The following is a 13,794-nucleotide window of genomic DNA, read 5'->3' on the forward strand; positions in this document are numbered from 1 at the left end:
ATTCCAGACAGCCTGAGAGGTGATCTGCCCGGAGGAGCAGGGGGCTGGGTTTTGGAGTGGAGGCTTGGAGCTGAAATGGGATTTTCAGTAGGATCACTGAGAAGACAATACAAGAGTCACTCCTTTGCTCTACTCTAGGATTGGGAACTCTATGAAGAGGCAGTCTTTCCCTTTCAGTAGAGACATCAGGGACACTTATATGGCCTTTCCAGCTTTGGGAGAACACCAGGCAACACAGCCCGGAGAAGGGTAGGATTCACTCTGCAGGCTGGTGAACCACAGAGGAGGTTTGGTGAGGCTTGGCATGAGAAGGACCCTCCCAGGAATATCTGAGGGGAAGAGAATTTCACAAGTGGCAGCCTCAGGAGTTACATAAAACCTTGATGTTAGATTGTTGATGTATCCTTAGTGATACCCAAAGTCAGATGAGCTTTAGGGATAAACTGGGTAGAGGAAGATGTAGCCTTTGGCCTTTCCTTTGGTCGATAAGGATGGGACTCAGTTTCCTTCCATTCTAGATTGGTTTCAAAACTGATTTCTTCTAAGAAATTTTCCCTGATGATTCTCCCGTCTCAAATGCCTCGTGTATTCCTGTCTCCTTAGCACCACTAGTTATTTATGGGATGGGGAAAATTATCTTAAATTTATTAATATATTTATTCATTTGAAAAGCTGTGACCAAGGCCCCTGGGTGGCTCAGTCAGTTAAGCATCTGCCTTCAGCTCGGGTCACGATCTCAGGGCTCCCTCCTCAGCAGGGAGTCTGCTTCTCCTTCTCCCTCTGCCCCTCCCCTCCACCCATGTGTGTGGGCGCTCTCTCTCGCTCTCATATAAATAAATAAAATTAAAAAAAAAAGAAAAGATGCCACCAATATCTAATTAAGTCGGTCATTCACAGGCCTGTTACCCTATGTGCAAACTCTTAGCATGCATCATGCTATAGCAACATGGCCCGGGCAAAAAGAGAGTATGGGCTCCATTGGAGGTCTCTGGATAGGAGGCATGGGCCTCACCTCACAGTCACTGACACCTTGTAACTCTAGGTTTCACAGTGTCCTTTGAGTGCAACTCACGGAGTTATTTTTCTATTTTCCTTCATCTCTGTGTGGGAGTTACTGCATCTAGGAAGAACAGGAAATAGAGGAGAAAATGACTCGGGTGCCATATGGACTTAAGCAGCTTCATCCTACATGTTGAGATGTGAGTGTCTCTAGAAGGTATTCCTGTCCTCACAACTGTCACTCTAACCCAGAATTCCAGCAGCAGAAACTGGAGGGACATTTGCTCCTCTAGTTAAATTCCTCTAGGTAGCATCCAGAAAAATGTAAGCTTCCCCAGGAACAGAGCTCTGTGAGGACAGGGACCTCATCCTGTGTCCTCCATGCCTTGAACACTGTCTGGAAAAAGGACTTGTTTAATGCAGGTTTTCTGGGGTAGAAGAGTATGAGTGGCATTCTTCAGGGAGGGGTGTTGAAAGGCTCTGTTGAAGGAGGAGGCAGTCCTACCTCCAAAGTGCTAAAGAGCAACCAAGACCTTGGTCTAAAGAAATAGTGAGTCTTATCTTATTCAGCACAATTGTGAGATAGAAAATGCTAGCTAATTAAAGGTTTTGATTAATGGGGACTTTATGATCCATCTGGTACATGGTTCATCAGTTTTGGAAGGGTTAATACACAAAACATTAAAACTCCATCTAACACACTTTCATTTGACCTTGATGATGATGATCAGGGCACTTCAAAGACTTTCGTTGAAGTAGTGTGGTAAATGTGGCAAGAAAGTTACAATGGGAAGACTTAATAAAAAGGTTGACTTTGAAATTGAGGACGCTGGCTTCAGTGAGCCCTTGCAGTCTTTGATGTATGGGTAGATGTGAGGAATGCTGTGTTTTAGAAAGATTAATTTAGTAATGATGTTCAGAGAAGACTGGAGAGGTAAAGGGGCTAAAGCAAGAAGAGCAGCTAGAAGACAGGTGTGAAACCCAAAGCACAAAGTGATTGTGGTAATGTTAGAGATGCTGAGAGAAAAAGAATTTTGACTTGTTTTGGTGTCTAAGTGTAGGACACAAAGAGCAGAGAGGGGAAAGGGTAGTGGAGGATTCTGAAGCTTGTTTCTTAGGCGTATGACCCTTAGGCCCATGTAAGAAAGGTCCTTGCTTTAGAGGCTCCCAGTCTGACCCTACTCTAGCCATGTCCCTCCCTATGAATGAGACGTTTGTAAGGGCAAGGGGATATGGCCCCTCCCCCCCTTTCTAGACTATGCTAGGTACCTGAGAATCAGAATTCATGGTCCAAATAGCCCAGCTCTTGTCCTGAGCCTACACTGGTTTCTTCCCAGGTCTATTCTCCCAAGGGTTGATGACATTGCTGGTATGTACATCCCTAGGGCTGGGCAGTGACCAAATGGCAGCTGTATGTGGGAGGTGCTGGGTGAGTAGATGGAGTCAAGGAAGGGAGGAAACAGGGGCAGGCCATGGGTGGAGGCCAGGGCCTTCTCTCCCAGTATTTCCAACTTCTATGGCAGAAGGCATTGAACTTCTATGAATCTGAGAATTCTAAAACTCTTGGCCTTCCAGGTCATCCTTATCATTATATATTTGTAAGGCGGGAAGACAGACATTTTATGTAGCAGCTTATGGGCATGGTTTATAACTTTAAAATATTTAGACATATGGTAGACATTTGTACTCTTGCCCTGCAACTATTAAATGTGGCCTTGCTTTTTAGCCTAACATATTCCTTATTTAGTGTCTTCCTATGACTCTTCTCCAAATCCTCTCTTGTGCTGAGAGTTCACCTGTTGGATTGTCCCTTAAAATATCTAGCTCAATTCTTTTGTTAATTGGCTTGCCAGTTTTTTAAATTATTAATTTGTAATTCCTCATGTTCCTAAATATGGGTCCTCTGGCAGATATGTATGTGTACACACACACACACACACACACACACACACACCAGACATCATATCCTGTTCTGTGGCTTTCCTTTTCATTCTCTGGATGGTGTTTTTTGATAAAGAAAAGTTTCTTATTTTTAAGGGTGCTAATTCACTAGTTTTTTCCTTTATTCCTAGGGATTTTTGTGTCCTCTTTAAGATCCTTACCTAGTGTAAGATCATAAAGATTTTCTCTCGTGTTTTTCTGTTAAAAGCTTTATGGCTTTACTTTCATATTTAGATGCATCAGCTCACAATGACTCTGGCAACTGATTTTGTGTGTGACAAAGGTCAAGATTAATTTTGTTTTAGTTGAAAATAGAGCTACCATATGATCCAGCAATTGCACTACTGGGTATTTACCACAAAGATACAAATGTAGGGATCCGAAGGGGTACGGGCACCCCAATGTTTATAGCAGCAATGTCCACAATAGCCAAACTGTGGAAAGAACCAAGAGGTCCATCGACAGATGAATGGATAAAGAAGATGTGGTATATATACACAATGGAATATTATGCAGCCATCAAAAGGAAAGAGATCTTGCCATTTGCAACAACATGGATGGAACTGGAGGGTGTTAGGCTGAGTGAAATAAGTCAATCAGAGAAAGACATGTATCATATGACCTCACTGATATGAGGAATTCTTAATCTCAGGAAACAAACTGAGGGTGGCTGGAGTGGTGGGGGGTGGGAGGGAGGGGGTGGCTGGGTGATAGACATTGGGGAGGGTATGTGCTATGGGTAAGCACTGTGAATTGTGCAAGACTGTTGAATCACAGATCTGTATCTCTGAAACAAATAATGCAATATATGTTAAGAAAAAAAAGAAGAAGATAGCAGGAGGGGAAGAATGAAGGGGAGTAAGTCGAAAGGGGAGACTAACCATGAGAGACGATGGACTCTGAAAAACAAACTGAGGGTTCTAGAGGGGAGGGGGCTGGGGGGATGGGTTAGCCTGGTGATGGGTATTAAAGAGGGCACGTTCTGCGTGGAGCACTGGGGGTTATGCACAAACAATGAATCATGGAACACTACATCAAAAGCTAATGGTGTAATGTATGGTGATTAACATAACAATAAAAAATTTTTTTAAAAGATTAATTTTGTTTTCCAAATGTATATCCATTGACCCAGCTTCATTTATTGAAAAGTCCACCCTTTTCCCCACTGATCTCCAATGTCACCTTTGTCATGAACCAAGTGACTACAGCTATCAATCGATAGTCTACTTTTCTCTCCTGTGCCCAAACCATACTTTCTTAATCACTGTAGCTTTGTACTTAAATACCATAACTTTTATAGGTCTTGATATCTGGTAAAGTCTTCCAACTTTCTTCTTCAAGACAGCTTTTGTTATACTTCGACCTTTCCATTGCTGCATAAATTTTAGAATTGCCTTTTCAATTTCCCTTCCGCAGACATGGGATTGTGTCTTGGAACGTTTCATTTTTATCCACAAATCGTCCCTTTGGAACAGTGGGGGTGGGAGGGGAAATCCTCCGCTGGCACCGCCCCCTGGCTGGGACCCGGGACTCACTGGGACGCGCGCTGTCTCCGATCTCCCCCGGTCGCACATTCCCAACGCTGCACCAAAGCCGCGCTCGCCCCCGCCAGCCTCCGGGGAGCCCCCACCTGGGCCCAGGACGCTCTGCCGAGCCGCAGCGAACACCCGCCCCACCCCAACCCGGCCCGGGCGGGGGCGGCCGCGCGGCATCACGGGGCGGAGGCGGGGCCGCGCCGGGAGTTGATGAAGGGGGAGGGGGCGCGGCCTCCGGGATGACGCGCGGGCGCCCGGGCGCGGCGCCACCGGGACCCCAGTGGCTCTGGGAGCCGGCGCGGCGGCGGGCGCCCGGGCGGGTTCTGCGCTGAGCCGCCACCTCGGCCGGCTGGTCCCTGCGGCGGCGGCCCGGGCAGCCCGGGCGCACGGCCCTTCGCCATGTACACCTTCGTGGTGCGCGACGAGAACAGCAGCGTCTACGCCGAGGTCTCGCGGCTGCTGCTCGCCACCGGCCACTGGAAGAGGCTGAGGCGCGACAACCCCAGGTTCAACCTGATGCTGGGCGAGAGGAACCGGCTGCCCTTCGGGAGACTGGGTGAGCGCTTCCTCGTCCCCGCCCTCCTGCTCCTCCCACGGCTCGTTAGCACCAGCGCTTTTGTCTTAAGGTCATAAGTCTCCCTCTCCGTCGTTCCTCGGGCAGAGAGAAAATGGATCCATAAAGGTCTAAACCCACCGCTTTGCATGCCTTCTCGTCCCGTAAATCGGATTCGGGGCCGCCGCTGCCCCGGGACAATGGCAAGTCCCTGCAGCCGGGGAGCCGGGGCGAGGGGCGGGGGGCGTCGGCCGCTCACTCCCGCACTGCCCCTGCCGGACGCCCCCAAATCGCGCGGGGTCGAGCTGGGGCGGGGCCAGGTCCCACCGAGCCGCCGAACGACCTCAGGCTGGAGTCTTCTTGCGAATTTTCTGCACTGAGGATTCCACCCTGCCTGATGTTGGCGCGGGAGGGATCCTTGTGTGTGTTGAAAACCCTGAGGATTCAGCTCCCCGAAGGCTCAGATAAAGCTGGGGATTTGTAAGAGACCTCCGGATTCCAAAAGCAGGAGTTTCAGAAGTAAGCCAAGCCAGGGAGACTTTTCCGTAGCTTCCCCAAAGAATGTGTTTCCACAGTTGTGTGTTGAATGCAGATTTTACAGGGCACTGGTTTCACCCTGCGTCCCACTTCTCCGCCCTGCTCATCCCGAGGGAGTTACCTTCACTCACATGGTTGATGCTGGCTTGGCATCATATGCACATCCTCGCCTATAGGGAGGGGCAGGGGAAAGGAGAGGACCAGCAGCTCCTATCTAGATGACGTAATCCAGAAGTTGTGCAGATCACTTCAACTTAACAACCCGTTGACCTGAACAGGCTCGTGGCTTCTCACTGCGCAGTCATCCCGGAGATGCAGCCTCTCTCACAGTAGCCAGGTTCCTTGCCAAAATTCTCTTGGGGTGGGGACCAGATCGAATTGCCAAAGGCAGGAGAGGAGAATCAATAATGAGGAGAAGTCATCTCTGCCGTGGAGGGCAACCCAGAGAGAGCGGTGTTCAATGTCCAGCAGAGGAAACGGTTTTTAGAAATAGGTGTGGTCAGAGGATGGAGAGGTTGAATGGGCAGATTGAAAACAGGCCATTGGGAACTGACTGGCCACTGGTGGACTGCTATTAGAGCCTTTGGGTTGGGGGGGGTGTACAGTTGTAGTGATTTCAGGAATGAAGGGTGTTTAGCATAGCCTTATGGAAATTTTTTCTTCGGAATGGTACCATGGACAACTTTTTATTGTTTTACAAATTTAGGATGTATGTATGATGGAGACTCCATGGAGGGGCTGAATCCAACCCCAACCCCCAGAAATCTGGGACTACAGGGAATATGCCTGGAGATTCCCTTTGGTTAACCTGTCTCTCCAGGAAGCCCTCAGCAAAGAGAATACCTTCCCTGAAAGAACTACCTATAGTTGAGAACATATATTTCCTTCTTGCTTTTGCATTTCCCTGCCCGACTGACTTATTTTCCTCTGTGGAAAGTCTCTGACAGGGCTGAAGCAGGGGTGGTTGGCATTGCTAAGGTGCTAGGGCTAGAGGGAAGGGGCTAGAGGGAAGGAGCAGAAATGTACAGGGTCCAAATCCTAAACAGGTACCACAGAGTCTACAGATGATAAGTAAATTTTTTTATGGAAAAGAAAACAGCGTCTCACAGCCATGTGGTTATATGTCTTCACTGTTAGGGATATTTAGTTTTTGCTTAAAGTGTGAAACCCAAAGAGATGGCTTATAGAGCCAGGTAAAGTCTCGGGAATGCTGGTGCCATGGAGATGAGAAGGTAGGCAGTTGAGGTGTGAGCCAGGTTCATCTGCCCCAGGGAGACAATGAGAGCTAGTTAGTGCCTAAATATTTTTATTTAATTATATGCTATTCTCAGATGTAGGCTTCTTACCTCTGGCATCTTCTACTCAAACTCCCTTTGTTTGGTTTTACTTTTTTAAAAAAAGATTTTATTTTATTTATTTGAGAAATAGCGAGTGAGAGAGAGAAAGAGCATGACCTGGGTGGGGGGGAGGGGCAAAGGGAGAGGGAGAAGCAGGCCCCCCCTACACTGAGCAGGGAGCCGGACATGGGGCTCCATCCCAGGACCTTGGGATTGTGACCTGAGCTGAAGGCAGATGCCTAACTGACTGAGCCACTCAGCGCCCTGTTTGGTTTTACTTTTATTTTTGTTGCTGGAAATTCAATGCATTTTCTTAGGATTTTAAACAAAAGTGAAGGCTTTTGTTTTTGTTTGTATCCTTTCTGCTCTATTTTATAGAGGAGGGGACATGCAATAAGATTTACTGAAGATGAGTTTCTCTGTGGAGGATACACCGAAGAAAGTCCTCAGGGCTTCTGATTTTATAGACATGGCTTCTCCACACCTTCGTTCACCTCTTGTGGCTCTCCTAGAAGCTCGCAGAGGTAGACATGCTTGAGAACAGCAATAGCATAGTTCTACTGCCCTCCCTGCTGGCTGTAGAAAAGCAAGGTTAAGGGTGTTGAAGCATGACTGTTAAAGTTGTATTGTACAGAAATTATTAAATTCCTCTGTGTTAAGCCAAGAATGGGGTGTGGTGGGGATCAAAGAGAAGTGACATAGAAAATACCCTTCCACCCTAAGAAGAAAAATAAAGGCAGCAGTGGTCTTTGGCAGACCTGGGAGGTTGAGACCTTAGTATCCACTGTGGGGCGGGGGAGGGTTTCCAGTGCCATGCTGCGGAAGGGGAGTACAGGTGCAGGGCAGCGGAATGTTCCATTTCCGCCAACCAGTCCTGAGATGGGAGGAAGAAAAGCTGGGCATGACACAGCTGTTCTCTCCTATATGCTGGTGCTGACATTGTCATTTCCCACCTGTCCTCTTTCCCTTCTGAGCCTTCTGTTTCCTTTGTAGGTCACGAGCCTGGGCTGATGCAGTTGGTGAATTACTACAGAGGGGCTGACAAACTGTGTCGCAAAGCTTCTTTAGTGAAGTAAGTGTTTAAGATCCTTTCAGTGTATTACATAAATGTTTTTACCTTTCATCCTGAAGGAACTTAAGCAAAAATGTGGGATTTTTTTTTTTAAAGGATAAAAATACTTTTATCTAAAAAGCCAATGATATTAGTTCTGGAGCATCCTCTGTGCTACTTTGATTGCAGTCTAAAACATTGCTGTTTGTGCTTGATAAAGCCTGTCTGTCTCCTAGGTGAGGCTCCTGAGAAGTAGAAGGGGAAACCAGATTTCTCGTGTGGGTGATTGTTGGGGGGAAGAGGTGGAGGCTCCTGGGAGAAGCTCACTTGGAAGCAAGCGGGGGGAGGACAGACAGCAGGAGAAGAAGCCAAGCAAAGATGCGGTTTCAGCTGAAGTCTGTCCTCAGCCTGACTCCATGGAGCTCAGGAGTTAAGGGTACCTCACAGTTGAGACAAGAGGACCTGGCTTCTGTCCTCCAATCTCAGGCACTGGCTGTAGGGAGGAGTGAAAAATGTAGGGCATCCCCCCCCCCATTTCTGGGCAGGGCCTAGACCCTGGAGAAAAGGCATGCATAAGCTCTTGGAAGCCACCTCACAGCAGCCAGGGGTCCCCTCAGAAAGGACACCCAGGCAAGGTCTAACAGTAGCTGCTACACCGCCTGTCTCTGAGCAGTGCGGTTACGGCGAGGTGTCGGAAGAACGGTACCGTAAGGTGGAGGGAATCACTTAGACAGTGATTAAGATCTAGGATCAGAAGCTTGTGTTTTAATCCCAGCTCTTCCTCTTCTTAGCTGGGGCAAATTTCCTCATTCCTCTGAGCCTTAGAATCTACCTCATAAGGTGGCTGCAAGGATTAAATAGGGAGACAGTGTAAAGTGGTAAATAGTATTTGACTCTGCCTTAGTTTCCTTTTCTATAAATAAAATGGGGGTAGTAATGGTAATAGTAACTACCTCAGGGTTGTTGTAAGAATTAATTGAGTTAATTTGTATACCGGCTTTGAGTAATGTCTGTCTCATAGTTCACACTACATAAGTAAAAGCTCTTCTTACTATTGGTATGGCTGTCACTGCTATGACTGTTTTCATTTGAGTAGGGAAACACTGGGTAGTGCCCCTAAAATTGGGGCTGTAACAGGTCTGCAGTATTCTTTCCGTGATGACCAATGAACACGTGTGTATAGCCAAACAAATCACCTGGGGAAGAAGATACTGGAAGATATGACTCAATGTAAATGCTCTTTTCCCCACTCACATTTCTCTCTGGGCTCCATCTATTTACTAGGTTGGGTGTTCATGGCATTATTTTCCCCTTTTTGTTTACACTCACTGGCCCCAGTAACGTATGTATCCACTTCTCTCTGTGTTGGATTTTCATGATTCACCAGCTACCCCTAAAGGTGAGCAAGGCTTTGTGAAGTCCTGTTATTACCTTTTTTTTTTAAAGATTTTGTTTATTTATTTGACAGAGAGAGGGAGAGTGCATGCACAAGCAGGGGGAGGGGCAGAGGGAGAGGGAGAACCAGGCTCCCTGCTCAGCAGGGAGCCTGATGCGGGACTCCATCCCAGGATCCTGAGATCATGATCTGAGCCGAAGGCAGATGCTTAACCGAGTGAGCCATCCAGGTGCTCCTTGTTACTACATATTCAAATATTTAGAATGCAAAAGATTGTTTCACCAGGACTAAGAGTAGAAGTGGGACATGATTGTTTATTTAGATTATTCGTTTAGAAAATCTCTAAAAAGGTGTATTCAATCTTTTTTCTACTATGATTTTTTAATCTGAAGATAAAGGTAGAATTTAGCTTTTATAAGTATGAACAGAGGATGCTGTAAAAATATATATGTATATATATATAACATTCTACATATTTGCGTAGTTAGCAGCTATAACAAAGTGGAGTCAGTACATGGCTGGAGTCATGATCGGGTCTGAGTAGGTATCTAGATCTCTGTGACCATGGGCAACGCCACTCTGAATCCCAGTGACCCATCTGTAAATGTGGATGGTGGTGATCATACTTGCTCTGTGTCCTTCTGTGGCATGTGACATGGTCTGTAATGGCACCTTGTAAATGGTGACATGACTTATGCAGGCCGGGGCTTGTCATCATCCACATAAGCTTCCTTCATTCTCTCAGGTGTCCTGCAAGGGATTGTGGTAGTTCCAGGAATTGATTGTCCCTTTGTCATTTTGTCTCATAATTTTGTATGGCTCGAAAGGGCTCCAGAGAGTTAAAAATGTAATTTTCTCATTTTAATGTGGGACAAAATGGCAGCTCCTGGAGGACAGCTGGGTTGCCCATGGCCATAGCAGTTAGTGTTGAGCTAAGACAGTTCTAATCTGTACAAATGGGACCCATGGGCTGTATGACTGGGCATCCCTCACAGGGCTTCCCAGAACCTCGATAGGGTTCTCCACTGGACCATTTACAGCAAGTCCCTTCCTCCTGATACTTCAGGGAATTTCAGAAATTCATCAAGGCCCTGAGGCTGTAGTCTCAGAGCCCTGAATGGCTTTTCTTCTGACCCAGGGTGGAGGCTTTCTTTTCCTACTGTGAGTTTTTCTCCCTTGTATACATAAATAAGTCTCCTTTTGTGATTTCTTTTCAAATGGGCTTATGAGGAAATGCAGCAATTGCAAAGGATGCTGTCCAGCAGAAATAGAATGCTAGCCACGTGTGTAATTTTAAGTTACCTAGTAGCCACATTAAGTACAAAGAAAGAGTGCAATTTATTTTAATAATATATTTTATTTGGCCAGAAAAATCCAAAATAATCAGTTTGACATGATATTAATATAAAAAAACAATTAATGAGATATTTTATGTATTTTATTTTCATTCTGAGTCTTCAAAATCTGGTGTGCATTTTACATTTTTGGAACATCTTAATCCAGACACTAAATTTTCATCTGAAACACTTGCCCTGTATTTAGATTTCATAAAAATTTATGGTTGAAAAAGTAGATTTACATACTTAAGTTGTTCCCACATAACCTTTTTCAGTAACTGAATGAAAAATCCTTTTTCCTGTAATAGTCACATGCACATTGACAAAACTGGTTCATACTTTTAGAAGAGTTGACTTGACTTTTCAGAACTATGTCCAGGTTAAGTAAATTTGCTAACTCTTGTGTCAACACAGTATCATTAATATCAAATTCAAAAGAAATATTGAATAAATTAAAAAGAAATTCTAAATTTAGCAATATCAACCAAGTGTTCTTCAAATTTCTCTTTAGTTTTTGCAGCCAATTAACGTAATGCTATTTCAACTTAGATCTACATGTTGAGTCATGTTATAAAAATATGTCAAATCATTATTATTGACTTGTATTATGAAGTTGAAACATAAATTTTCACACTTGTATGGCTAGGTCATAAGATCTTTTCCCTTCCTTGGACCTTTAAATTTAGCTTGATCATATGTAGTGTGGATATTGGTGAGAAAATGTCAATCCCACTGCCATGTTTCATCTTTGATTATTGAGTGAAATAATTATTTCTTGATTTGGGAAGCATTTTCTTTTATTGCAAGGAAATCTGATTTGGAGTTGACAGTACAGTGAATTGTAGAACTTTATCTCTCAGTCAGTGAACACTGGCAGAGAACACAGAATCATTAAATTCATTGTCTTCTGTTTCTTTCAACAGTTCCATACTGGGGAATCATTGTAGCATTTGCAAGTATATACTAAGGCATTTCAACAACTGTATCTATGATAGTTTTCATAGAGCCTGCTTCAGAAAACTGAGTGCAAGTGTTTCCAGTATGTAACATACAGTACAATGAAGCAATAAAAGAAACATCAGTCTGTTAAAATCCCAGTAAGTCAGATTTCAACCCAACCTAGCTGAAGTACTGTCACGATAGAAATTTTCACGTATAAGTGAAATTCGTTTTTGACAGATGTAAAAGATTAAAAAAATATCTACACCATAAGGTTAATAGTTTTAAGGTTACAATTCAGTAATATTTTTTCATGTATTTGAAAATTGTTTGAGACAGAACATACCCAAAGTATTAATTGGGCAACATCTCGTGTCATAGAACTCAACTAAAACTAAAGAAAAATATTTGAGATTTTTTTACTTTTGAATCAGTCTTTGATATTATTAGAAAGGTTTTATACTCCTTGGGCAATGTTTGTGACTTAGCCAAAGACTGTTCACTTTTTGTAAAATATCTTTTTACTCTTTTCCTCAGAATATTTCCTCTAACTGTATTTCTATCTAAAATGGTATTCTTTTTTTTTTAAAGATTTTATTTATTTATTTGAGAGAGAGAGAGCATGGGGGGGCAGAGGGAGAGGCAGAAGCAGACTCCCCACTGAGCAGGAAGCCCTATGTGGGACTCCATCCCAGGACCCCGAGATCGTGACTTGAGCTGAAGGCAGACACTTAACCGAATAAGCCACCCAGGTGCCCCTAAAATGGTTTTCTTTTGGGGCTCCTGAGTGGCTCAGTCAGTTGAGTGTCCGACTCTTGGTTTTAGCTCAGGTCATGATCTAAGGGCCGTGAGTTCGAGCTCCTTATTGGGTTCTGTGCTTAGTGGGAAGTCTGCTTGAGATTCTCTCCCTTCTTGCCCACTGTGTGTTCACACGCTCGCACTCTCTCTCTCACTCTCTAAGAATAAATCTTGAAAAAAATTGTTTTCCTTTTTGTGCAAGAATCCATGCCATTTTATCACTGACCGGAGTTACAAGCTCAGAGCCTGTTAAAATTGTGTTTAAAATTTTTTTGTAAGGTATTTAATTCTGACTTCAGCCACAAATTTCACTGATTTAAGTTTTTATTTAAATTCCAGTTGGCTAACAGAGGGTGTAATATTAATTTCAAAGTGTACAAGTTAGTGATTCAACACTTACATACAACACTTACAACACTTACATACAACACTTACATACATACCCTGGCGCTCATCACAGCAAGTGCACTTCTTAACCCCCATCACCTGTTTCACCCATCCCCCCCACCTTCCTCCCCTTTGGTAACCATCAGTTTGTTCTCTGTAGTTAAGAGTCTGTTTCTTGGTTTGTCTCTCTCATTTTTTTGTTTTTGTTTTGTTTGGTGGTTGAGAGGAAACTGCTTATGAAATTCACTATGTATTTGCTGAAAATGCCTCCTTTGTACAGCAGACAAACTTTCATTTTACTCTGCTATAGCAAGTTGCAATTGCCATTCATTATGAAATTTCTGACATACTTCTGCCAGTTCTTTTTTTTTTTTTCCTTTACTGTTCTGGTCATAGTTCTAGCTTTGGCATCCTCACTCAGTTCTCCATCAATCTTTGATTAAAAAATAAGAAGAACCAAAAACTGAGAGAAGAAGAAATTGCTTACACTCTCTAACAAAGCCATGCTAAATGCATATCTTCTATACACCAGAAATGTGCTGGAGGATGTGTTCATGAAGTTGGTTGTCAGGTTAAGAGCTGATAAAGGAATTCCAGCAATGAAGATGTGGATAATATACAAACTCAAAGGGAATAAATCTATCACATTAACTTGACAAAAAAAAAAAAAATTCGGCATCAGTAGTATTCCTTTGTTTTAAATTTAAAAATTTGTCCATACTTATTTTTTAACTTTACGTTTCACATTAGTTACCAATTATGATTTACATAGCTATCATTGTAACTTGTGCTGTCTGCGTAATAAACACCAGATAATGTCTCATCAGTGCATGGAAGATAAAGTCACTTGAACTGAATCAATCTATTGTCCCTGAGTAGAACAGTGATGTGTTTATGTATCCTACTAGAAACACATGCGCCTGACATGCACGCTGCCGTACCACAAAAATATCTTGGGTCGTGCGGTGATTAATGTCATCTTAC

General features: G+C 44.0%; 1 protein-coding gene across 2 annotated transcripts in view; it reads left to right on the forward strand.

Annotated features, from left to right (window-relative positions):
• Window positions 1-4,704: 4,704 nt before the first annotated feature.
• Window positions 4,705-13,794, forward strand: part of TTL (tubulin tyrosine ligase) — a 35,668-nt gene continuing 26,578 nt past the window's right edge. The window contains exons 1-2 of one of the 2 annotated variants that reach the window (XM_027621252.1): window positions 4,705-5,031; window positions 7,896-7,974. In XM_027621252.1, the coding sequence (XP_027477053.1) occupies window positions 4,875-5,031; window positions 7,896-7,974 (236 nt within the window). In that variant the 5' untranslated portion in view covers window positions 4,705-4,874. The remainder of the gene's footprint in view (window positions 5,032-7,895; window positions 7,975-13,794) is intronic. The other variant, XM_027621250.1, reaches the window with a different exon arrangement.

Source organism: Zalophus californianus, chromosome 8 (assembly GCF_009762305.2).
Source record: "Zalophus californianus isolate mZalCal1 chromosome 8, mZalCal1.pri.v2, whole genome shotgun sequence".
NCBI lineage: Eukaryota > Metazoa > Chordata > Mammalia > Carnivora > Otariidae > Zalophus > Zalophus californianus.